General features: G+C 36.1%; 1 protein-coding gene across 1 annotated transcript; it reads right to left on the bottom strand.

The window, feature by feature from the left end:
* Positions 1-152: 152 nt before the first annotated feature.
* LOC123306570 (putative vitellogenin receptor) lies at positions 153-27,768 on the bottom strand. The gene is made up of 21 exons (XM_044888626.1): positions 27,615-27,768; positions 25,194-25,389; positions 23,895-24,025; positions 23,291-23,537; positions 21,405-21,689; positions 19,867-20,168; positions 19,117-19,304; positions 18,848-19,049; positions 16,360-16,672; positions 15,836-16,096; positions 14,835-14,979; positions 14,576-14,772; positions 12,888-13,037; positions 12,003-12,591; positions 10,431-10,519; positions 8,327-8,750; positions 5,589-5,897; positions 4,539-5,153; positions 2,255-2,591; positions 1,958-2,142; positions 153-572 (listed from the first exon to the last, which is right to left on the bottom strand). The coding sequence occupies exons 2-21, from the start codon at positions 25,387-25,389 to the stop codon at positions 404-406; spliced, it is 5,334 nt and encodes a 1,777-aa protein (XP_044744561.1). The 5' UTR covers positions 27,615-27,768; the 3' UTR covers positions 153-403.
* Positions 27,769-27,915: the final 147 nt, after the last annotated feature.

Below are 27,915 nucleotides of genomic sequence, written 5' to 3'. Positions count from 1 at the left end.
GAAACAAAAGATATTACCCACTTCTTCCAGTTTTCTCTTTATGAACAATAACGTATCATAAAAATACTAAAAATTCAAAGAACCCAACTCTTGAAACTAATAGCAGTCACTATAGCAATTCGCGGAGAGGACGAACCAATCAAAACACTTAAAAGTGTATAAAAATTTATTACAATTATTAACAATAAAAATATAATTGAGGATAAATATTTCGAAATACATATAAAATTCTCAGGTTTAGTATAAAAATTTTAAGAGACGTTTTTCTTAAGTTAAAAATAGAAATACAATAACGACTATCACAGACATACTTAACGCTCGACTAATATTTACATTTATTTTATTTATATACGTATTAGTAACAATTTCATATAGAATCGAACATTTATTCGATCGGAGAAATTTAAGCATCGACTAAAGGTACCACTTTCTTCATTACGGACTCGGCACTATACTGCAATTCCGTAGGATCGAAATTGAGGGCATTATCATAGTCATTCTCTCCTGCCTTGAAGACGGATGCTGTTATCTCATTCTCGGGCATTCCATAAGTGGCGTTATGGAAAGAAATTCTAGAATGAAAATGAAAAAATCATGGGAGATATATATATTGCCATTCAAGGTACGGGCAATGGGTGGACGAGGGTTCAGAACGACGGTGAGGAATTTGTTGATAAAAAAGGCTTATTACAGTATCAATGAGTATTTATGTGATTCCATTATTGTGTAGTTTACAAACTTGATGTAAAGCTGACTTGTCCTATACATTGAATGTCGAACAGGATCAATAAATTATTATTATTATTATACAACGGAAATATGTGTAGGTATGAAATATGAGCGAATCAATCAGCAAACATACATTCGGGAAATTCGATTCGATCACGAGCACTTAATAAAGTTTATACCGGGTACAGTGAAAAATCAAAGGTTGTTCAATGAAATGCGCCAACCAGAACTGACGAAATGGATACTAAGGATGACCTCGCGAAGCGAAATGACTTGCTCTACGGTAACGGGATGTAATTAATTGTATTTCTCCAGAAATGAAAATAAACACAACCAGGGCGGATCTATTCGAGACTTTTATTCGATACCCCAAAGGCTACGCTCCATGACTGTTAGCGAAGAAAAGGTCTATTTTTAGCGCAACTACGGGATTTCACTGACGACGAACGGTATCTCTCATTCTCTACACCAAGGGCTTACGCATCATGACTGATAGAAAAGAAGAGATTCCGATTTCAACACTTATGACGCGGAACGCGAACAGGGGGTTGACGGGACTTTCTCTTCACTACCCCAAGGGCTTACGCACCATGACTGATAGCGAAGAGAAAAGTCAGACTCGCGAAACAGGGTAAAGTACGGCAAAATCAAAATCTTCAACGGCATGCAAGAAAAACAACGTCAAACACAGATAAACGGTTTTTTACATTTACTCTGTCTATCGGAATGAATGTACTGAATCTTTTAAAATTAAATATTTTCAAAGGCGAAAAATTTGAAATGAAAGGAATGCACTAAAATGAACTCCAATTTTTCTCAGAAAACTGGAGATCATCACAATAGTTTTATGACTCAGTGTTGTGCTTTTTAGAACCCGTGAAAAAAATTAAAAACTGTCAACTCGCCATCTTGAAGGCAATGGCTGTATCTTGAAAGGGAGGTCGATTTCGAAAAAAATTTATAAGAACTACCCCTGCTTATTTTCATCGAGGAATCATCTCCCTAACCCTAAGTCCTTCGCATTTGTTTACAGACACCCTGACCCTGAAATGAGTCGACTGACACATCATTTCAAAAGTTTCATCAATCTGTATAATATGTACCTAGTGAATGTCCATATAAGCGTCAAGTCTAATATAATAAGATTCCTGTTTCCTTCCTCAGTTTTTAAATAAATGGTTGTTTACTTCTGTCGACCATTATTTAGAGAAATATCGAAAAAACTCACCCGAAATTTAGTTTACTCTTGAACTTCCTTCTTCGCATGTAATAAACACCAATAGCGGCAACACTCAATATGGCGGCGATCAAAATCATGGAAATTATAAAAGCCGAAGATGATTCAGAAGACTGAATACTATTCTGGAAGTCTTTTTTCATTCTTCTTTGGGGTGAATCATTGACTGAGCTCCTCTGGAAATGAGATGAATAGTAAAATTTTATATAATATCCTTTCTGCATGTATCCAATGAAAAATCAGAAGTCTAGGAACGAAAATCATAAAAATGAATACATGTCTTCTCACCATGAACGAATGGCACTTTTCTCCTCCCCTAATGACTTGACCGTCTTCGCATAGACACCTGTAATACGTTTTACTCGGAAGGCACAAGTAAGAACACGTATTATTCGAGCAGTTGTCGATACCATCAGGCTGTACAGATTTTTGCGCTATGCTGAATAGCCCGTCGTTGAAGATGTCCAATTTGAAGGTTTCCTCGCTTCCGGGGCCATAAAGTTTCCACTTGTGCATCGTTCCTCCGGATGACAGGTAATACAGACGATTTTCGAAGAATTCCAATCCCATGGAATGGGTGACATTTTGGGAAATGATGGTCTTCATAGAGCCGTCGTAGTTGATCCTGTAATAAAGCTCAATAAACTGGTCTTCGAAATTTAATAGGGAATACTCCTTTTGACGAAAATGATGTTTATTTTATGAAATATCTTTGAAACGTCACGTTTTGAAATAACCATTTCAACCGTTTCCCAAAAAAATTATTTTAAGCATTTAAAATGAAAAATAAAAATGGGTATTTGAAATTTAAAACGTTTCGTTTCTAATGCACAAGTTGGCAACATCGCCTTAAATATGCGTTGATACTAAAGGACAACAAATACACTATCTTGATGAGATAGACAAAGATGACTGTCTATGAAGTCTGCGACGAACGAGGAAAGTCGTAAAATTTTAGGGTGTGACTAGAGTCCCGACTCGGGACTCGTGTCCAGTCCCGAGTGACGTAATTGAATTCGGGACTGATATTAGGTCCCGAATTCAACGATGCACTGCACTGGTGCTTTGAAATTATTAAGAAGCGAAAATCATGAGCCTATACCCAGTCAAATAGAAACAATGATTTATATTTCAATTGGGCATGTAGATATGAGTTGCTATAAAGATGAATATGTTGTTAAAGTATATTTTATTTTCAAATCATCACATTTATAAAGAAAAAAAAGAGCAATCTTGAAATGAAACATCTAAGGTGAACATTTTAAACAGAACCTCTACCTTTACCTTTTCATCTAAATTTTCATACACTCCAAATAAAAATACATTTTATTGAGGTGCCGCAGCATTGTATCGTTATTTCGTATAAAATATCACACATTTCAGCTTCCTTTCTCGATCACATTTTTTTTAGTCAAGAATGGCAGTAAGGAAGAGGTTCACTTCTGAATCAAAAATTGTCTGGCAATTCCTCTGGATCAATTTACACTAAGTTAGAATTGCATACTTCGATGCTCCTTCTATTCTCATATTCCAAGATAGTATTTTCTCCTGTCTTTGCAATCTTGATTTTGAAAAAGCCCACACTATTTTTTGATAAGCAATCACTACTTGAATTATGTCGCAACTATTCATAACTAATATTATACGATTCGCGAACATAACCTCAAAACTCTTACACAATGTCGGGACTGGACAAGGATCCCGAGTAAGGACAAGAGACTTGTTTGGTAATTGAGTCATTCGATTTCGTCAGTCGGGACTGGACACGGATCCCGAGTCGGGACTCTAGTCACAGCCAAAATTTTATGGGATTTTTATGACCGGTTGCTGTTGAGGCTGTAAATCAACAGCTGTTATTTTATAAACAAGCCATTGTTCCTTTTATTTCCTAGTAGGCGCTGTTGTCAAATCGTAAACTAGAAACGAAGCGATTCAAATTTTAAAACCTCATATTTGAAGAATGATTTTGAATAGTTTCCGCGGTGCATTTGAAAAATTCATGAATGAAACTCATAATTATTCAGTTTAAACTTGCATATGCTGTGATAACCCAAATTGAAGAGAATTCCCCATTGGATGTTCAATTAGTTTATCCATTCTCTTTGGAAAAACCCAATTTCGTTTTGTAATATACAGGGTATAAAAGAAAAGAGAATACTTCTTGAACTAAGATTTTATTATCCAAAATATTTCTTGAGTAATTTCAACCGCAAACGATTCGTTTTAGAGATACGGGGTGTTAAAGTTATAATTGCCTCAAGTTTTTCCCTAAGTATCTACACTCCACAAGATATTCAACTGAAATTTGGCTAAATATTATAATTGATACTTCACACCAAGTGACATGCCAATTTCGCTGGCAAATCTACAGGGTGAAGGGTGATATTTTTTCTGAAACACTATCCCCTGTTTTTCTTCACAACATTTTTTGGTGAGCCACTGTTAATTTGAAGAAATGTAAAAAAAAGCTTTTTTGTTATACTTAACTTTGGAAATCATAAATATCCTTAACTGTTAATGAGCAATTTAGTATCACCGCTTATGCCTTATAGTATATGATATTAGAACTCACCTATATATCATTCCTTCGTGTTGATTGGTATAATACAGATGTTTCTTGTTAATATCGTAAGTCAATCCGGAAACATACCCCTGGATATCTTCTACCAGGGCTTGTCTTCCCGAACCGTCCAAATATGTCTTATAGATGGTGCAAGATGGCGTGTTGAATAAGAACCAAGTTGTGACAGAATAAAAGAGCACCCTGTTCACTGCGTCGACTACCAGGTTGGAAACTTGACTGTGAAGGTCCGTTTTAATGAGGGAAGCGCAATTTTTACTCTGGAAGTTGCACACTTCTATGGACTTGGCGTAGGGCATATTGTTGTATGAATAAATGTTATTGGTGATCCAATCAACGGCCAATTTTTTCGGTTGTCTCACATTGTATAGGACTTCTCGCATATTCGTTTTTTCGTTGATTTTCATTATTATTCCCATGTTTTCTATTGCTATGTATATTTCGGAACGGCTAAAGGAATACGCCAGTCCGGTTATTTTGGCGGTTTCTGCTGAGTACAGCAGTTTTATGGAATTTTCTTTTTGCACCAGTTGACGGATTTCGTTGTTTGATAGGAAAATCAAGGTCATTGGGTCCCCCAAAGCTTTGCAAGACGTTTTGTCCAACCTGAAATTTCGATTCACAATAATTAATGTTGATCTAATATTTTTATGCTGGAATTCCGTTTTATTGTAAGATTCAACATCTGTTTTCACCAAAAGACCTAGGGAAACTCCTTTCTAAGTGTTCTTTATTCTAGCTCTACCGTTAACCAGCAAAAGCTGAGACGCGGTCCTCCTGATTAGTCAGTATGTCTGCCTTCTCGTTTCCATTTACCCTTTTACGTGCGCTGAGTACCAAAATTTCCACAACGTTATCTGAACTCAGCTCATACAGAGCTCTTTTGCATTCATCTACTACGTATACGTTAAATTTTTACTCAGAAATGTTGAGGGAGAATCAGGCACCCCAAAAAAAATCATCAAAATAATACTTGGCTTACTACCATTGAATTGGCTGGAAATGAAAAAAATCCCTTATATTTACTTCACACCGACCTACCTCAGTTCAAAGCCATTGTAGCAGTCACATTGATACCTTCCAGGGTGGTTGAAACATAACTGGCTACAAACTGGTGGTTCAATTCTACACTCGTCGATGTCCATGCATGTTTTACCGTCTCCCATCAGTTCGAAGCCTGCCCTACACTTACAGGCCGGTCCGAAAGGCGTTTTCAGGCACACTTGGGAACAAGGGTCGTTGTCGGATTTGCAAGCAGTTTTACACGCTCCACCCTCATCGGAACCGTCGTAGCAATCTTGATGATCATTGCAGACGAGGGAGTGATCGATGCACTGACCCGATTTGCACCTGAAAGAAAAAAAAAATGTTAGGAAAGTTCTAATTCGTATCATAGAGAAGGAGATTTATTGGGAGTGGAGTGAGTGGACAATGGTTTCATAGAATTCTATCAAAAATGTAAATTTTACTAAAATGGTGATTTTGCCTTGTGTAGGGAAGTAATGTATCGACATATTGTGTATATACACCCTGTATTTGAAGGTGAGGCTTTTTTTTCAACAGAAGGTAGAACTGGTCAAAATGAAGTGTTTCAACAAAAATCACCTAAAATAAATAAAATAGTGCACATTAGATGGGTTCACAAAGTTTCAAATGCAGAAGTCTTGCAGCGCGTGAGTTGTACAACAATTGAGACTCAAGTAACAAGAGCCCGACTCAGATGAAGCGGCCACATTCTGAGGATGCAAGACACAAGACTTCCCAAAATAGCTCTGTATGGCGAATTCACAGAGGTAGTTCGGAAACCAGGAGGCCAGTATGAGCGGTTTAAGGATATACTGCATCAATTCCTAAAATCAGTTGATGCCAATCATAACTGGGTAGTTGTTCCTAGTTATGATAGATCACAGTGGAGGTATTTGGTCCACATTCATAATGGAGACTCGAGAAGAATACAGCGGCGGCCAGATCTGGTTGGTGACTATCCACAAAGAGGAGTTAATCTTTGATATGCATGGCCGGAGTGTGGAAGGATCTGTAGATCGCGGCTGGGTCTCTTCAGGCACAGGAGTGCTCACAGTCTACAGCCCTAGCCTAGGAGATAAGGGTTTGATAGCACCATTTTTTTTTTTCAATCTTTTTGTAGGTTTATTCTCGGTAACGGGATACAGCAATGAATGAATGAATGAATGTGGTTTCGTGTAGGTTATTGGCTCGTTCGATATTTACGTGGTAATGAAAATGGAAACTTAGGATTTCCGAATTGTTCTCATTATTTTTTAGTAACTTATACGATTTAATGAAAAGGCTCATTTCGATACCAACTGACAGAAGAGACTTGGACACAAGTTAAAAAAACAGAATAATACTTCAAAATCTTACCAATAAAGTTCGTCTGAATTATTCACGAATTTTTTCACAATGGCCATCACAATCTTCTTGTTCGAACATTCCAACAATCGTCGTAAAAATGGGATGAAATGGGGTAACATCATAGCACTTTTTCAACATAACTAATATAAGAACTTTCAAGAAACTGCCTCGATTTTCTAATTTTTTTTTCACCCTGAATTGCATTGTACGATACATTAATTATGATTCTCTCAAAAGTGACCTGATGCATTTAATCCCATGAACTTGGTACTGAACCATTCATTGTCCAGCTATATGTTTATGTTTTGTTTCGTTTTTGCGATGCCGGAGTCACCTTCCACAGTCCCGTACTTGAAATTCAATGAAATTTTGTCGAACTTCTAGGGGTTGTATCTCAGACATCTTGGATATTTTATAGAGACAATTTTTGGTTAAACGACTCATTTTGATGAGTTCTTCCTTCTGTCAAAAAAGCCTCACCTTTGAAAACATCCTGTATATTTGAAAAGCTAATTTTTTTATGGTATGACTCTAAAAAAAGAATGCATCGTATTTAAAATGACGAAGTTGATTTTTTCCACCCTAAGTGCAAGAGATAAAAAAAAAGTTGCTCAACGTTTTTTACCTATCTAGTATACAGGGTGTTTCATTGGTAAATGAACATACAGTAACCTGAGCTAGAGCTACCCTAGGCGAGTCCAAAAAAACCCATTATATGATAGGTCTAATCAATTCCATAACCGAGATACAGGTTTTTTTTATGTATTCACCTAAAATTTCAATTTCTCATAACTTTTGAACCAACCAGTATAGTCGGTTGATATTTGGAATATATGATTCACTTGCACAGGTCGATAGATTCACATTTGAATTTCCAATAAATTCCAGGTCCGTAATTGAAAAATATGGAACATCTTCCAAACTGGGATTCAACACTCTGCATATCAAAATTTTTGGATTTGATTGAGATATTTGAAAAGGGCAGAAAATTTTTATGAGATTTAGTAGATTTCATTGTCCCGCACGTCATTTTGCTCAAAAGAAACTCCAGGGAAAGCGAAGTGGAAAATGTTTTCTTTGCTTATTTTGGTTACAAATCGTTCAAATATCAACCGACTATACTGGTTGGTTCAAAAGTTATGAGAAATCAAATTTTAGGTGAATACATGAAGCACCTATCTAATATGGGTTTTTTTGGACTCGCCTAGGGTAGCTCTAGCTCAGGTTACCGTATGCTAATTTACCAATGAACACTGTAGAAGTACCAGAAACAGCCAGAATCAAGCAATTTGGCACTGTATATTTGTATATTATGGACCTACTATTTTTTGGCAAGGAATCACCCCCTAATTTTTTCCTTTTTTTCATTCTATACGTACACGAGCTTTCGACTTGAATCAACTCACCTGTATCCGGAACAAGGTACGCTCAACGTGTATTCTTGATAGGCAGTTTTTCCTTCTTGGCAAGTAGCGCTGCTCTCGTCAGATCCATCGCCGCAGTCATCGGTCTTATCACAGATCCAGGCTTTCGGTATACATTTCTTGTTTTTGCACATGAATTCGTCCGACTGACGACAGTCCGAGCACTTCAATTCGTCTTCTTGGCCGGGGCACTCTGAGGTGCCATTGCACACTGCTGACATCGGTAGGCAGGCTGTGCTGTTGACGTGGCACTGAAACTCGTGCAAGCCGCAACGATGATGACCGCTCTTCTCGCAGTTCATCTCGTCGGACATATCACCGCAATCATCAGCACCGTCGCAGGTGAAAATTTTGCTCAAGCATCTTCCGTTGTTGCAGGCGAAAGAGTCGGGAGAGCAAGTCGAGGCTGTAATGGAAAGAAATAAACTTGATTGAAATCAGATCTACAGATGGCATGTGCGGCCCAGGTAGCTCTTTATTCTACCCACACATAGGTGACGCAGCTGTCTGTTTATAACTTGGAAGTAGATTTGTTTTTGTTCCAAGGCTTGACTCTTGCAAATATTTTAGCAGTTGATTCTTGAGGTCAAAAGAAATACTTTTTTTCTTTACCATTTTCTTCGATCAGGCACTGATAAAAAGATATAGCCATTTTGAGTTTTCATAATGGAGAAAGAAAATTACCTTCAGAACAACTAGCTAAATCTGTGACTACACATCTTTGGATCTTTTAAACAGAGTTGTGTTCGGCCAAAGTACCCAATTTTGCAAATTTCACAGACACTTTTTAATTTTTGAACATCAAATTATTCGAAAACGGTGCATTATACGAGTAAATATGAAGAATACTTTTATTGTACAAAACGTACAAATATTCATTAGATAGCCTCCAACTTAGTTTCAAGAGTTGGGTTCTTTGAATTTTTCGTATTTTTATGGTCCGTAATGGTCATAATATGAGAGAATTGGAAGACGTGGGTGATATCTTGTGTTCGAAAAACATTAATCAAATGAATGAAAAACAATATTCCGAAATTCATTACATTCGATAAAACCGTTTGTGAGATAGAACTAAAAACATTTGAGATGGTTTTTCAACAGTCTGTATCTTTAAAACAGCTCCTATTCGGAAAAAATGGTGAGGGAAAAAAGTGTTTCTTTTCACCTCAAGAATCTACTGTTAAAATATGTTTTCCGCCGACCTCTTAATAATAGCACTGTTTAACATACACAAAATTAGCTGTTAATGAATCCTTTTATTGGTTAATTTCCTATTAATGCATTATTGTCATGGGTAGTCGAACATAGAAGTATTCAGCAGCTTCCGAAATAATTATTTTATTTGTATGTCGTATTGATTTTCGTAGTACCTAGCGAGGGAATTGAGAAGAGATGAATTGTGGAGGTTGCAGAAAAATTATGATGGTTAGAGAGTAATCAATACTGATTGAATAACTAGTACGAGTCAAACATCAATTCACTCGGAAACGGCGCATTATACGAGGAATACTTTTATTTGTTTGTTGAGTTTCTTTGAATTTTTGGTATTTTTATGGTACGTAAATGGTCATTATGAGAAAACTGGAAGACGTGGGTGATATCTTGTGTTCGAAAAAGATCATCGAATAAATGATAAAATATATTCCGAAATTCCATTCCATGACAATAATTCTTGGTTTGGTAACCAGAGGTAGAGTAGAAAATATTTCTTTGACCCTTTGTCAACAGTAGAACTGTAGGTCAAGAGGGTTGGCTAGCTGAAGTTCATTGAAGCACTGTTGCAGAGTTAATCCACGTCAAAATTTGTAAAAAATAATCGCACAAAAATGTTCACGACTCAATTCTATTTTCTGACCAACATGAATCTTTTAAGTTACTGTAAACAACACAAGTACCTAGCACTCGTATGTCAAAACGTTATGAGTACGGTAAGCTCAAAAATGTCGAACTTAACGATAGAGCTTCCAGTTGCCAGTTTTCTACACCAGGGTTATCTAATCCCGAAATATAAAAAAAGTCAGCCCTCGTTATTAGAACAACAAAATGTTATGGATAAAAAGTATGGAAGATAAAAATTTCTACTCACAGCACTGTGGATGTTCATCGGACATATCGGAGCAATCTACTTCTCGATCACATTCCCAGGACTTTGGTATACATGCTCCAGAGTTACACCTGAAATAATTATTTCCCAATAAGTGCGAAAAGTGATACTTTTCTGCACGCAACTGACATATGTTCAGATCATGCAGTCGCAAGATATGACTGAGCGTATAGAAAGTTAACACCGATCAAAAAGAGTACCGTAGATTCGGGTGACTTGGGAGGATTGTTGAATTTGTCATATTTTCAAAACGGTGACCTATTTTCATCTGTAAAAGAGGTTCAAATATGCTTAATGACTCAGACTTTTGATTAGAACATATATCATGCTTCAGAATTCGGATATAAATTTTGAAAAAAATAAAATATACTTGTCCCAAGTCACACACCGATTTGGGAGGCTTGGGACACAAGTTAAAATCTTTTGATTTCTCAACTTTCAATGATATAGGTGACTTAGGACGGTGTATAGTTTTGTAAAATTAGACTTCCTGATTATATTGTTGAAATTCGGTAAGGAAATTAAACGATATACCCATATTACAGCGAAAGTAAATATATTTATATATATATTTGTCACAAAGGGGCCCATTTTATATGTCCATTAAACTATATAATAAAATTCCTACTGAAATCAGAGAATTTTCCCTGAAGGGATTTAAAACTGTTATAAGGACGTTTTTGATTAAGTATGCATTTTACGCAATAGAAGAATTTTTGAATGAGAACTTGTGTCTTGATCCCGCAGGAAACTTGTGTATCGATTTCGATGTTTAAATTTGTATTTTAATTATTTATTTATGAAATTGTGATTATGTCCATTTTGTATTTTGACGAGTGCAAACAATTTTCGATTGTAAAGCATGAATAAAGATTATGATTATGATTATGATTATGATTATTGCAACTCAAATGTAAAAAAACTAAACAAAACAAGGGAACTTTGATTTCTTTCATTCTTTGGTGATTTCTTTATGGAAATAACGTAAATAATAATATCCTGCGAAAAATCGGCATATTTCCTGCTGCCAATGCGCCGCTTGTATCTATTCGGCAATATCCCAAGTCACCCTATGAAACAACAAAATAAATCAATGAGATCCGTGTTCCCGTTTGATTTGTAAACAACCTTGTTTCGTGACATATCTAATATCCCACGTATCCAGAAAAAAATTACACATGCACAAAGTGAAACACATGTATAGGAAACCAGAAAGTATAAGAGCCATAAAAAAACGCGCTTTTACCCTCCTGAATTCGTTGATTTTTCCTGTCAATTCAAACGCTCTGGTCACGGCAAACTCAACAGGAATTAATTGTTAAACTAACCGAAAAGACGCTACACAATCTTATAAGTTTATCCATTTATTTCATAAATGGAAAGAAACAAAAAAATCTGTAAGGGGGTAATTGTCCCAAGTTACAGGACTGTCCCAAGTCATCCGAATCCACCGGTAGTGAACTTTTTTCCAGTAATTTCCTGGCTTGCTAGTATGAACTATTCTAATGTATCATTTCATAATGTAATTTAAAATCTCACATCTCACGTCCTTACCTAAACTGATACATAGCGCAAGTGGACGAGATACAGTCACGTTCGTCTGACCTATCCGAGCAGTCCGCGTGTCCGTCACAAACGAACTTCTCGGCAATGCACCGGTCATCAGAACACTTATAATGTTTCGGGGGACAAAGCGTACCCCCCTTCTGATAGTTGCACTTATGTTCGTCCGACTTATCCGCGCAGTCGAAGATCAGATCGCACACCTTGTGTTCTTCTATGCAAGCCCCATTGTCGCACATGAAATGGTCGACGGGGCAGTGATTTTCCGGCTTGCATCCCTCCTCGTCCTCCCCCAGCCTGCAGTCCGGTTGTCCGTTGCACCTCTGGCTGAACGGAATGCACCTGTCGGATTTTGCGCACTTGAATTCCGTCGACTTGCAGTACGTCACTTTGACGCACGTCTGCTGGTCGTTGGACAGTTCCATGTCGTTCGGGCATGCGCAAACGACCGATTTTCGGAAGGTTATGCAGAGATGCGAGCAGTTCCCGTTGTTCGAGGAGCATCCGCTCTGTATTTTTCGGTTGGTTTCCGGGGTGACGGAGATCAGGTGCATGCGGTTCAAATTATCCGGAACGAAGTCTGAAATTAAAGGGAAAATTTGTAATAGAATGGTTAATTCATAGAAGACAACCGCTGATAATTTGCTTTAATGATTTAGGTAAGGTCAGGTTAGGCATACATTTTCTTCTTGTTTCGAATCATTTTCATATCAACTAAACATCCAGAGTGATATAACATCGCAAGAAATAACAAAATGAGTCCACCATCTTGCACCCATTTTGATTTCGAATCCAAAAATACTCTGTGGAACCCTGCCATGGTAATGTACCTGCGCTATATCTTGCAAAATATCCCATGATTTCATTGTTACTTACCTAGAGTGACCCTCTTGCTATAAGATGAGTTGTATTTATTGGACCAATATAGGTTTGAAGATTGTTCGTTCACCCAAAACAGATCAGCTTTCAGAGCAGCCAAACTGAGTGGATTTGTAGACAGCATCGCGAACTGGTTTCTCTCGTCTCCTGAAAAAGCAATTCAGGAAATCAAATTTTTTTTTCATGACTATTATTGAACGAAAGGTTTTTTTATTCAGTTTAGTCCTACTCATGATTCAGTCCATTTCAAACGACTCCTTGGGTGGTGCCTATGTCCACTTAGAAAGATCTTTCTGAGTTTTAGATACGAGGATGTATTGATATCTAGTTAGCCTAGACCAGTTCCATGTATAAAAAAAATATTGCGTTACCACAGCAAAGAACAATAACTCATTAGAAGTGTCAGTGTGAAGTTTGAGGTCAAGAAGTAAACCAGAGTTACGCAATAAATTAAAAGAAAGAAGATGTCCACCGAAATTGTGAAAATCGAAAAATTGGAGTATCGAGCCATCATCAAGTACCTGTATTTAAAAGGGTTAAGAGGTAAGCAGATTTACGAAGATAAGCTTAATACCCTTGGTGATCAATGTCCTTCGTATGCGATCGTGAAAAATTGGACTGCAAGCTTCTAAAGAGGTAAATTTTCCATTGAAGATAATGACCGATCGGGAAGGCAGTTTCTGTGTCAGTCCCCGAAAATATCGATGCAGTTCATGACATTATTTTATGAGACCGTCGAATTGGGCTGAAATGGATATCTGAAGCACTGAATATTTCATACCAACGCGTTCATCATATAGTTCACGTCAATTTGGACATGAGAAAAATTGCTGCTAAATGTTGACCGAAAGCGTGCCAGGGTAGAAGCATCGCGTTCGATCTGTGCTCGATTTGAAAACGATGTAGACTTCTTAAACCGAATTGTTACTATGGATGAGGCTTGGGTACATTTCTACGATCCAGAAACAAAGCAACATTTGATGGAATAGCGACACTCTGGTTCTCCAAGACTTAAGAAGTTTCGTGTCCAAAAATCTACTGGAAAAGTTCTTGCTTAAGCTTTTTGGGATTGCCATGAAGTAATTATGAGTGATTTTAAGGTAGAACAATACGCGGAAATTACTATTCGACATTACTCACCACTCTACAGAAAAAAAATTCAAGAAAAAAGACGCGGAAAGCTATCCAAAGGTGTTTTGTTTTTGCAGTACAACACCCCTGCACACAAATCTCATGTTGCTATGCAAAAAATTCGTGATTTAGAGTTTGAATTACTAGAACACCACCCTTATTCACCAGATTTGGCTCCATCCGACTATCATCTCTTTCCTCAACTGGAAAAAAGTTTAAAAGGTCGTAAATTTTCTTTCATCGAGGAGGTAATAAAAGCTGTGGAGGTCTGATTTGCAGAGCAAGAAGAAACATTTTTTTGAAAGGTCTTAGAGACGTTGCAGGTTCGCTGTAATAAATGTATCCAATTAAGAGGAGAATACGTTGAGTAATAAAATATTTTGACATTGAAATTTTGTTTGGTTCTATAGTAGGCTAAGAATTTCTCAATATATCCTCGTAGACCGTTTTTCGCCAAAAACCGATTCTGTATCTAATATGATCCTTCAAGAAAATGAAAACAGCTTTCTTAGATGAACCTTGATATTCAACGGAAAATCAAACTTCAATATTACCATCAACGCTTATAGATTCAATGTTTCCGGTCCCAGTATCAGCGAAGAACACCCTGTGTGTGTCACGGTCGTAATACAGGTCGATGGGGCCCACAATGCCTTGATCGTGGACGTGTGTCCTTCCACTGCCATCCATCAAGAGACGGTCGATATGACTCAAATGATCGCTTTTTCTTCTGAACGATACAAACATTATGCTGAAAATAAAACGTTTGCATAAGATGAAATGAAATTGGCTTCTTGAATCTTGAATGCTCACCCCATATCAGGAATTAGGGTGATGGATTCTGGTATGTCATCCGGAATGTTGCGCAGTATTATTCTCCTGGCTTTATTGTTAAGATTCATCATTTCGATTGTTGCTTTCTCTTCGTCCCCCCAGTAGAGGTTGTTGCCCATGTGATCTGCGAAACAAAATGTTATTCCACCAAGCTGTTAACGACAATAAATAGACCTACAACTTTTGTCTGAAGCAATTTTGGATACTCTTAGCCGTTTTCGAGCTAGAGGGTGATGAGGGCGCGGAGCTTAGCCACACATGCGAAAGACCAAGGTCAATGTAGAAACCCAGTCTAATGAACCTTCATCGCCATATATCTCAAAAACGTTCAAACGTAGAAAAAATTGCTTCGGAAAAAATTTGTAGAAAATGTTTTGCTCTACAAGATTTATAATGAAAGTGAAAACAATTACAAGCCCAGGAGAGGAGAAAATTAAAAAAAACACGATTTTTGTGTCCTTTATGGAAAATTTTTATTGTTTCGGCTTGCTGAAACTGTCAGATTATATTGTTTCCGTTTTTCTTGAATCATTAGCTTCAAATTAAGAAATAAAGCCACCCTCGAGAATGAACACGTGACTTTTTTTTTGCAAGTTTGGCGCCCTCCCACACATTTTCGTCACGCTTAAATTGTCATTTTTAGAGAATATATAGGTGTATACTTTTCAACATGTAATCAACCATATGTACCTTAATCTGACACGCTCGAGTATGTACAATGATCGTTTTTTTTCATTATTCTGACAGTCTGTCCTAGACAATTTCCCCTACATACAGATCTAATTTTTGGTAAAGGTACAATAGGGTCCAAGATATCTCCGCTTATATTAATCTGACACACTCGAGTGAATCCCGAATTTCCATCTTAGGCTCCCCAATTATCATGGAGACGAATCGAATCAGTTTATCATCGCCCCAAACGGTAATTAAACTCTGGAATCTGAATTCCATATTCTTCCTGAATATCATTCTCTACTCACCGAAATCCATGGAGATAATTTTTCCGACTTCCTTCATTTCCAGAGGCTCTGGAATGCCGGTTCTCATGTCTAGTTCGATGATATCCTTAGCTCCTAAATCACTTATGTACAAGACGTTACCAATTGGATTGTATGCCAAGGCTCCAGCTTCCTTGATCACCAACGGCAAAGGTGAAAGGGTATGTTTACCCAACAGCTGATGTTCAATTTCGACCAATAAGTTCTTTGCAGCCAAAACTAGCATCTGACGATCTTCAATATCTGAAAAAAAAAGTGCAGGCGATTAGGATCACTTGACAGATGTGGTTGAAAACTCAGGCTATGTTTAGTTGATATTCTTGTTTTTTTTTTCAGAAAAGAATGAAGAGTTCAATAAATATTTTTGTCATTCAAATAGGGGAAATTCTAGGATTGAATAACAGGGTAATTCTCAGAAAAAAAGTTTTTATGATGGTCATCGCCTAACATAACAAACTTCATAGCCGAAATCATATTCTTCCAATTAGTTTTTGCTGTCAACTTACCTTTGCAATTATGTTGATCACTGGTTAACATTTTGTTTTGAGGACAGGCACACCTATAACCATCCCCCTTCAAAAGGCAGATATCCGAGCAGAACGCCAAAGCACATGGATTATCTCGATTCGGAAGTTGCGAAGAATGATAAATGGACAGACCATAAATGAATTCCTTCTTTTCCTTGATGATCGTGTGATGGTCTTTTCCGGTGAATTTATCGCAGGACTGTATGGAGTGAGTGTGCCAATCGGACCAGTATAGGCGATTTTCAAACACTGCTATTGCGTACGGATGCTTGACTACAGCTTCAAGTACAATCTGAAAATTGAGCGAATAGATAGAGTAAAATTTCATTCGATTTCAGAAAATACACAATACCAGATAAGTAAAGGGTGGTCATAGACTGATTTTCTGGAAGGGGTACTAATTGGAAGAAAAATTGAAATTTCAAATGAAGACTAGGTAGCATTTGCAGTTCCATCTTTTTTTCCTTAAAATTGTACAAGGAATCTCTCCTTTTCATTTCATTATTATATTGTTTTTTCTTAGTTTTTTCATATAAAAAATTTAAAAAATCGAATTCGTCATGGGCTCTGGGGGGGGAGGGTTAATTCCCCCTTTATTTTGAGCAGTGTATGAGATATAAAAAATACGGAGAGCTTCGAACCAAAAGTTTTTGCGTGTTTGTTCCAATTCATTAACAAAGTGGTCACCCATCCAGACATGAATTCGTGTGGGGGTGGGGAGTGGGGTGGAATGCAGTAGGAGGGAGTGGAGGGGATTATAGGGGTGTGTAGAGAAGTGGTGTGGTGTCCGGTGGAGTGAGGTAGAGGGGCGCAGATTAGAGTAGAGAAGTGAAGTAGGGGGAAAAAGTGAAGTAAATTTGATTAAAGTAAAGTGAAATAATTAATGTTGATAAAGGAAATTCGTCCTGCGAAGCTAGTAACTAATAAATCGAGAATAATGAAAGAAATTAAACACAAAAAACCCTTTTCTCATTTCCAAGAAGTGGGTGAATTCCAAATTTAGACCTTTTGAAAGAAGTCTTTCGATGCACGAAAATGGATGCTGATAGTAGGAGATACGTTATTAGAAATTCATTTGTTATTTGAAGGTGAAAAATGTTGTAAGTTAATTCACCCCTATTCATCATTGATAGATCGCAAATCAGGGGCCAAGAGTGTTAAATATGTAATGTTGAATAAGTTTCATCAACTCTTTTTGATCTACTTCCCTGAATTGTTATTGATGAAAATCGATAATAAGTCGACAGAATATTACAGGAGGAATTGGGAAATCATGGGCTGCCTACTTTTCCTTTTAGTACTCCTATGAGGTTGCCAGGTACAAACAGGTAGACATCCGTCATTTATATACCCCCATCATTAGCTGTATTTTTTAGATGAAAGGTAACTTTATCCCCTATCTCACAATATCAGGTTGCCTGGTCAATAGTGTGGCACATCCATGGTTGCCTAGATTTTGTATATTATATAACGTTTAATCGCTAGCAGGTAGAGCGACAGAGGGTTCGGAAAAACGATTTTTCATTATGCTTCATTTTTTAAATGCTGGAATTGAAACAGATTGAATATTAACAATAATTTCGAAGTTTTTTAATTCACACATTTATTTATCAATAGTATAAAGTATAATACAACCATACATAAGCATGGAATCGGAAATTCGTAATTTTAATTTGATTTTGACTCTGACTCATCAGAAGTATCCATTTGAAAATCAATCTCTTCTTCGTTTTCAGTAGTTTTCAAGGTGTCGAGTATATCCTAGACTTGTTGGCTTCAAACAGCCAACTACTGAAAACGAAGAAGAGATTGATTTTGAGATGGATACTTCTGATGAGTCAGAATCAGAATTGAATGACTAATTTCCGATTCCATACTTATCTATCGTTGAATTATACTATTGATAAATAAATGGGTGGAAAAAAATTCTAAATTATTCTTAATGTTCAATCTGTTTCAAGCACTCCCCCTGAAGCGATTAAACCTTGAAATATAAAATCTAGGCAACCATGGATGTGCCACACTTTTGACCAGGCAACCTAATACTGTGAGATAGATGATAAAGTAACCTTTCATTTGAAAAAAAAAACCAACTAAATAATCGATGAGGGTAAATAAATGACTGCTGTCTACCTGTCTGTTACTGGCAACCTCATAGGAGTAATAAGGGGAAAGTAGGCAACCCATGTTTTCCCGATTCCTCGTGTAATATTCTGTAGACTTTTTCTCGATTTTCATCAATAACAAATCAGGGATGCAGATCTAAAAAAGTTGATGAAAGTTATTCAACATTATTCAACACTTGGCCCCTGATTTAGCTGGGCAACCAATTTGCGATATATCAATGGCATATTGTCTAACGTGAAACATTTGTCGTCATCATCAAATAACAGATGAGGGTATATATTTCTCATATCTTATCTTAGACTATGAGAATTAATCAGAAAAACTTTCAACTGTCACTCACTCGCCGGTCCGTACCATCCAGATTGATACTCTCCAAAGTCATGACTTTAGCATCTGTCCAATACAGCCTCTGGTTCGGATAATCGATCGCCAACCCATTAGGCCAATGAATTCCATCGGAGATGAACGAATGATCCGAAGATCCGTCCATATAGGCCCTCGCAATTCTGGCAGGATGGCCCCAGTCGCTCCAAAACATTTCACTGCAATATAATGGAATTTCGTCAGAAGCTATCCTTTTGAGACAATTCGAAAATGAGGATTGCTCACCCATCCTCGACGTTGAGTACAATAGCTCTTGGTCTGTCGGTATCCTTGTTTACCAGAACTGTACAATGGAGTCCATCAGAGGTACACACACCGATGTGTTTGTACTCGGCATCAGTGAAATAAATGTTGTCTGTAAGCGTGTCGATGGCCAAATCTTCGGGGCATCCCAAACCAGCAGTTATCACCAGCTAGAAGATACATTTTCACAGAAACAATTTAAAAATTAGAGCAAGAATTTACGCAGGAACAAATCGATTATTTCAATTTTTTGCTTGAGTTTGTTTCAGAGACAGCAGTGAAAACTTTCGCTTTCACCCGAAACATCCCCATCCTATTTAATTTGAATAGGACACTCTTCTTTTTGCGTATATGTTCCAGACAATGTGTATAATTCAGGCATTCTATACAATGCCTAGGCAATGTATTAAATGCCTGGGTTTTCTAGACAATGTATGAAATAATACGAATGCCTTTGTCCATTTCATGAAATATTTTCACTTACTTCACAGTTTACCTAGGCATTGTATACAATGCCCAATGCCTCAGTAGACAACGAATTTTCCCCACCCTGTACTATTTACCTATTATGTTTTGTAAAGTGTTTTCAGATCCTAGAAGATATGTTTAACATTTACTTTTTATGTAAAATGAATATCAGAGACACTCTGGTGGTTATGTTAATAATTCATACCAAAATTGGACAAGAAAATTCATGAGAATCATCAGTTGGTGATTTGAATGTGGGTTTACCTCTCTTTCGGATCCATCTTCCAGAGACTTGACGATGCTCTCGTGCTCGGAGAATATATCTGTCCAATACACGTGAGTGCCATCGTAAGCAACGCCAACAACCTGCTTCAGTTGGGATGAAACCGGGAAGTAAATTTTGCTCTGCAGGAAATATGCTCTTATTTGCGTCTTGGAACTGAACACCATCATAGCTTCGCCCCCAACAGCTTTGCACGTTTTCTTGTCTTCTTGGAGGATGTATTTGTGATCGCACAGGCATTCGTAAGATCCTGGGGTGTTCCTACATTTCTGATCGCAAATACCTAAGAACAAAACATAATAATTCCTTGAGTAGGTACATTTCGTATGAGAGTATGATCTCTTTGACTGGGTTTTGAGTTTTGAGTTTACTGTTTGACATGCGACCGGAGCAAGCAATATCTACATCCTTTACTTCATTCACTCTCAGAGATTGTATATTGAGTCAGATTGAGGGAAATTTTCCCAAAAGTCAAACATAAACCAAACAAAGGCTCAAAAACACTAACGATAAAAACTACTATATCAATCAGCAAAGTCCTGGCGTAAAAGATTATTTGAGGAAATATTAAATAATTTCAAGAAAGTTCAGAAATTGTGGGACTGTTTCAAAGTTTCAATTTTTTTTCACCAATTTATTAAATATAAGAAATCTAAAACAATAATATGGATAACTGATCCAAAATCTTGTAAATACAAACGACAAGAACTGAAAAAAGTTATCAAACGAAAAAAGAAAAGAACATTTAGATATAAGAAAGTAAACATTTGATTTCTCAAAAATGACCCTTTGGTGGACAAGAATCGGAAATTTTTGAACTTCAAGTTTTTTGAGGAGCATTCTATTTGTCACCCTTCAACTTGGAAATATTTTAGAAAGCCCAGATACGACTGGGATTGGAATGCTCCTGTCTCTCCAATTTCGCTATATCTAAGTACCAAGTACAGGCTGTCCCAAATTCGATGTCCAGTGAGGGGATCTCGGAAACTAGAATAGCTTGAGCAAAACTGATGACACATTGCCAACCTCTTTTTCAGAGAAACAAAGAATTGTGAAAACCGTCGCCTTCTACGATTCTTCGTATAACTCATAACTTTTTTGTTTTTTAAGTTACAGATCTGAAACTTGAACCTTTACAGGCACTTATTTACGTAGAATCCACTGACGAGCTCAAAATATTTTTTCATTTCGAATCATTAGGCGAACTTTCGTTTTTTTAAAATGCAAACTTTCATTGAGTCAGTTATTTTTGTATTGGAGAAAAATCTTTTGCCTTTTGCCAGTAGATTCTACGTATTAAAATGTCTAGGAACGTTCAAGTTTCAGATCTGTAACTTAAAGGACAAAAAAGGCATGAAAACTTTTCGAAAGTCAAATTCTCATTTGATCTTCCTCTTCTATTTTCCGAGATCCCTTTACTGGACATCGAACACCCTGTATATATTATAATAATGGAAGATAACATTACAGAGTCAAGAGTAATATGCTACCTAAACCCAATAAATAGGTACCTACTCACCGTATATCTCACATTCGTTAATATCTTGACACTCTTTCTCGTTAATATTATGATATCCTTCAGGACAATAACATTGAGGTCCAGTTGGTAGTTGAGCACATTCATGCGAGCAATTGTGATGTGTGCATGATTGAGCTGGAGCTGTGCAGAGAATACTCTCATCCGACTTATCAGGGCAATGATGTTTGCCATCACAAACATTATGCATATCAATGCACGTATGGTTGTTGGCGCATAAAAATTTCTTGTTTTCCCACGTACATTTTTCTGGACTTATGAAGTTCTCTGGAAAAAAAGAAAATACAAATTAGTCGCACGGTCTCTCATATTACACAATTATTTCTATTTGATTTTGTGGTTATGTTTCATAACTTGGAAGTCATCCTAGTCGCTGAAATTTTCACTTTTACCTCAAGCCCGTTTGCAACAGCCGAAAATTCTCTAGAGAATTTACTCGAAAATTCATGCGCCGTGAATTATTTACCGTTGCATACGCACTTTCGGTAGAATTCTCTGTTCAGTTGCATACAAAATAATCTCTGCCGTTTTCTTGAGAGAATTTTGTAGAGAATTCTCCAGAGAATTCTCGGCTGTTGCAAACGGGCTTTATACAGGGTGAGTCGTGCAAATATTTTAACAGTAAATTATTGAGGTCAAAAGAAACACTTTCAAAAATATTTATTCCGATTCGGCCCTGATAAAAAGATGTAGTTTTGATTTCTCATAATGAGCTGTGCCACCCCTAGAAAAACAGAATAACTAGCTATATCTGTGACACTTTTGAACAGAGTTGTATTCAGCCAATGTACCCAATTTTTTTAAATTTCACAGATACTTTTTAATTTTTGTACATCAAATTACCCGAAAACGGCGCATTATACGAGAAAATATGAGGAATACTTTTATTTTACAAAAAATTGAAATATTCATTAGATAGCGTCTTAGTTTCAAGAATTGGGTTCTTGGAATTTTTGGTATTTTTATGGTACGTAATGGTCATAATAATGAGAAAAAAGGAAGACGTGGGTGATTCCTTCTGTAAGAAAAAGATTAATCAAATTAATGGAAAACTATATTGCGAATTTCATTTCATTCGATAAAACTGATTGTGAGATAGAACTAAAAATATTTTTTTATGGTTTTTCAACAGCCAGTATCTTTTAAAACGAGCCGATTCGGAAAAAATGGTTTTGACCTCAAGAATCTACTGTTAAAATATTTGTACGAGTACAATACAATACAATATTTTATTTTCCTACACAACTTTTTGAACTAAAATTTGCTTCTGCCCAAACCACTGAAGGTTCACAAAAAACTTAGTTCTTCGCCAGTTCGCCACTGTAGACTTTACTATTCATAATTCATGAATACATGTTACTTTCTTTATGCACTCAAATTATTCTTTCCTATTATATATTCAATTGGTAACCGTAAGACCTTGTTACGCACGATCATTTACAAATTTTTAAAACCTCAATTATTTGGTTGCTCCCAGATATCGCGTAGAATTCAAAAACTTATCCGGCTCAAAGGACCAATTTTGTGAGGATTGAGAAAAGAGAATTTGAAATAAATAAAAATAATTTTTGCTCAATTTCTCTTAAATCGCTTTGTTCCGACGTAGTTTCCGAATGCTTCCAGAAAGATGAAGAAGATAAATTGAAAACAGTGTAGGAAAATTGAGAAACTGTTTTGAAAGGATTGTGGCATAGGTCGTTGACAAAGTGCTATATTATCGCTACCGTATTTTACCGCATTTTTACGTCGGGTAAGATTCTGTGGACAACTTTAAACAAGATACTGTGCCGACATCTTCGTAAACATTGTTTGAATAATTTAGACGAATTTTGATTGGGAGTTATTGAACTAATATGAAGTTTATTTACCACATCCTTCTTCATCGCTGTTATCAATGCAGTCATCAGATCCATCGCATCTCCATTCGGTTGGAATACAATGATTATTTTTGCATTTGAATCCATCGCAGGCTATGGTGAGGGTACAACCAATAGTTTCATCTGAACCATCCAAACAGTCCGGTTCTCCATTACAAACCCAATCTTTCATGATGCACAATCTGTCGGCGCATCTCCATTCATTTTCTTCACATGATAAATTCGAATTTAGCTTCAACTGGAAGGAAATGAAAAAATCAGAACCAGTCGCAACATTTTTACTGAAATAAATGGTACGTTGACATATTCTTACGAATACCATTAAGTAGGCCCCTGTCTTCCCAAGGATACAGTGCTGTTGGCGACGTATATACAAATATACAGGGTGTAAATGAATAGATTAACCTTATTTGTTCAAAAGGCATCAAGCTATCAGAAGTAAAATTCGGAAATATCATTGGAAATAATTCAGAGAATATGAATCAGAAGTCGAAATCCTAATTTACTTCGAAACTTATTCAATTTATATTTTTATTTATACACACAATGATCTAGAAACGTCTATTTCATTCAGAAAAACGTCTTGGAAATTTACCTTGAAATCCTTGCATTGTTCTTCATCAGAATAATCTTCACAATCATCTTGACCATCGCAAACGAAAGATTTACTGATACATCTTCCATTTTTACATTTAAAAAACATAGAATCTGTGCACAAAATGTATTCTGAAAAAGTAAAGGCAAAATTCAACTCAGATCAGAATAGGTATAACTGTTTCATAGAAATAAAGTGTTTTAAATATATAGGTATGTAATAGGTATTCAACTATATCAAACCAGTTGTTCACAAGAGATTTGAGTGGCGTGAACGGACAAAAATACGAAAATGGGCTCAAGATTTAACATCTTGCGAAAAATTTTTATACACGCAACCAAAATATCGTATCACCGCAAAGATTTCACATATTTTTTTTAATGTTGTACTGTAGTAGTGAAAAAAATCATATTATGCCATTAATGCAACGAAAATCAACTGGGAAGATGTATGGTTGAGTATTTTTATGCCATAAACGTTTTCACAAAAATGAGTTTTTGAACCACGAAACGTTTTTCGCTATCACAAAAGCATCTTCAGGTACTTGAAGGTAAAGTTTTACTTTCTATTTTAAGTTTAATCATAGATAAATACAATCTTTATCAATGATTGTAATATCGTAGAGGGCGTCAATTTTAAAATATCTCGCGAAATATTCGTTGAAAAACTATGCTGTAAAAAGTATTTTCAATTGCATGCTAATATAAGAAGCCCCCTTCGAATGGAACATTATTTTGGATTGAATAATGTTAAAATTGGTTATAATGGGTTATCCTCGAAAGTTAGACAACAAGTAGAGAATATAGACTCATTTCACCAATTCAATGAAGGCTGTCAGAAGGTTTTGCTGCAAAACGCCGGATTCCAACTCAGTTGAATCGTATTATTTTTTGATTAGGCGACATCTGCATCACTTTACGATCTATTTAGTTATTCATATCAGTGTAAACGCACAAATGAATGGAATATTCATGAAATAAACAGACCACCGTCTGGTGAATTACATAAACATACTCTGAAAGTTTTCATCAAGTGCGTTTCGTCTTGATATATTTATTGCTTATTGCTGACGAATGGAGGATGGAGAATTTCTACTCTCGATCATTGTGATAAAATTTTCGATTAAAATAACTTATTTTTTCGTGCTTTTGGAATCTTGTATGAAAAAAAAGGAAGAAGGTGATATGAATACGAAGAAATGCAAAATTCCTTTGTTGTCCAGAATATTCACGAGACATCTGCAAGACCGAGACCGAAAATGAGACGAGACGAGGCTCTCTGGACATCGTTAACACTTACCACAATTTTCCTCATCAGACATATCCCGACAATCGTGAATTCCATCGCATCTTTTCCCTTTTTCTATACATGTATTGCCTGTTATGCAACTGAACTGATTTTCTGTACAACTGACGTTTTTGGGTACCATAAGAGAAAAACCAATCGCTGCATTTCCATGCGATATAACACCAGCCAGCAGCAATAACTGCAACATCTGAAACGTTTTCCAAATACTTAGGGAACTCTGACAACTGAGAGCCTTGTTGGTGATGAATGCTTAAAGAACCATCCAAAAAGTTTAACTTGTTCAATGTTGCGCTCACTCAAAAAAATTGGTGAAGTGTATATCCCTATTTTCGAAAATTCAACTCTATGATTTTATGCTGGTTCCCACACAAAAACTCCTCATGTACAGGGTATCCCAAATTGCTTGATTTTGGCTATTTCTGGTATATAGGTACTTCTAGACCAGCCATATAAAAACGTTGAAAGGAGTCCTGGGCTCGATTTTGTGAAAGGTCCATTAGTGGAAGCTGTTTCATGATATCTTCATTTGTATTGAAGATACAACCAAATTTTGATATTTTGTCAATTTCGAAAATGTGGTGTATCTTCGAAAATATCTAAAAACGATAAAAACTTTCTTTTGCTCGAGGTTATTTTCAAAAAGAAGCATTGCCATAGATATAAGCAACCAGTGGATGGGAACCCATGGTCCTATTGCCTGGCCAGCAAGATCACCAGACCCCAATCTTTTGAATTTTTTTGTATGAGGATATGTAAAGAATAAAATTTTCAGTCATAAATAGGACATTTCTCGCGTTATGCTGTTGTATGCAGTGAATTCTGTTAGGAAAACATGTCGAATTTTTTTACAGAATGATGCGGGAGGAATTTGAGAATTTTTTATGAGTCACATTGAAATTGATTATAAAAATTCTGCCCGATATTTATTCAAATTGAGTGCACCTAACATGAATTACATGATTGTATTGAAGTTTTAAATGTTTCAGCCAACAAATGAAATTCTATGAGCGGAAAGTTTTATTCCGTATCATAGAGATGGAGATTCATTATACAGGGTGATTCATAACTATTGGGACATAGGCTAATGGCAGATTGTTTGGACCAAAATATGGCGATAGGACCAAATATAATTAATTAATTTTATAAGGGTAAAGAATGATATTTTCTTCGAAGTTCGAAAGTCCTTTATTAAAAGAATTAGAAAAAGCATAGAAGTCGGTGGGGGCCACGTAGAACATTTAATTTAAGTTAATTCTTTTTATGTTACATTGTTTTTAATTATGCTTTATCGTCGGAATAAATAAATAAAATAAATAAATCGTTACTTCAAATCCCTTCCGATGCATGCTCTGAACTGTTCAATTGTGTTTTTCTTAAAAACGGATGAAAAAATATACAGTGAAATTATTAGCAAAAAACGAAAAAAAATTCAACTTTAACGCCCTCTATCTTTTTCCACAGCAATATTTTATTGAGGTATATTTGGTCCTATCGCCATATTTTGGTCCAAACAATCTGCCCTTAGCCTATGTCCCAATAGTTATGAATCAACCTGTATAGGAGAGGACATTTTTGTGTTCAATGGTTAATGGTTCCATAGAATTTTGTCGATAATGGGAATTTCACAAAAAAAAATTATAAAATGAGATAAAAAAAAAGATACCATCCGCATTCAAAATAAAGGAGTGATTTTTTTCTTCACCCTTAGTACAAGAAATTGAAGGTAGTTTCGTATTCCCTGTTGAAAAAGTGCCTATAGTCAGTTTTATCGTTTTCAAATATTTTCTAAAATGAAGAAGTTATGGCACATTTTCGAAATTGACAAAATATCAAAATTTGGCTATATCTTCTAGACAAATGAAGATATCGTGAAACGGTTTCCGCTCATGAACTTTTCACAAAAATCGAGCCCAGGACCCCTTTCCACGTTTTTACTTATCCAATCTGGAAGTAGCAGAAGAAGTAAAAATCAAGCTATTTTGGATACCCTGTACGCATTAAATCCTATATCTCATTTTTTCTAGTGCATGTAAATACCCCTTAATTAAGAAATTATGTGATTGAGTATCATCCCGCTTATCGTTGTTTTGATAATGAAATTTTGACGAAAAAAGGTGTCACTCGTAATTCACAAAAAATTTCGAACCAAACTGTTAAATCTTCTACCCCTTGTGTTTTATTATACGATTGTTGAAGACTCTTAAATAAAATGTTGATAAGTTAATTTATCCATGGTACACCATCTTAAATCGGTAGATATATTTTGGGTTTTATTTCAGCATTATCTGAAAATTCTCCATTAGTTTCTTACGTTCTGATTTCATTTCGATAAAGTACATTCTTTCGTTCACATTCCAAAAAAGAAAGCCAAATGAGCAATTCCTAACACTTAATCAAATCCCAAACACTCACCTTCGCTTTTAAAACGGTGAAAACTGAAGTCTTCGATGCATGAGTAACGAAGAAATCAAGAACAAAATGGAGGAATGAATTATTTGAAATGAAAATGCCCCAGATGTTTTACGATAAATTTGCGATTGAATCTCACTTCTTTTTTTCCCACGTATGTTGTGTATTCTACCAGTGAAGAGATAATTGAGTGTATTTATGTTTGAGTCTGAATAAGACACGAAACAAATAAACATTATCTTTCTAATTTAATGAGGAAGTGTTACAATAATGCATTTTTCTACCCTAAAGACCTATTTATTAT

Source organism: Coccinella septempunctata, chromosome 2 (assembly GCF_907165205.1).
Source record: "Coccinella septempunctata chromosome 2, icCocSept1.1, whole genome shotgun sequence".
Classification (NCBI taxonomy): domain Eukaryota; kingdom Metazoa; phylum Arthropoda; class Insecta; order Coleoptera; family Coccinellidae; genus Coccinella; species Coccinella septempunctata.
This window is presented reverse-complemented; position numbering and strand designations above follow the sequence as displayed.

What these genes read in the sequence shown, in the direction of transcription:
- LOC123306570 (XM_044888626.1), bottom strand. Translation starts at nt 25,389, where the DNA reads ATGTTGCAGTTATTGCTGCTGGCTGGTGTTATATCGCATGGAAATGCA. An exon ending in TAACGAATGTGAGATATACG is followed by an intron (nt 20,169 to 21,404) that starts GTGAGTAGGTAC and finishes TTTTGTTCTTAG; the next exon opens with GTATTTGCGATCAGAAATGT. An exon ending in AAAAGTGCCATTCGTTCATG is followed by an intron (nt 2,143 to 2,254) that starts GTGAGAAGACAT and finishes TCTCATTTCCAG; the next exon opens with AGGAGCTCAGTCAATGATTC.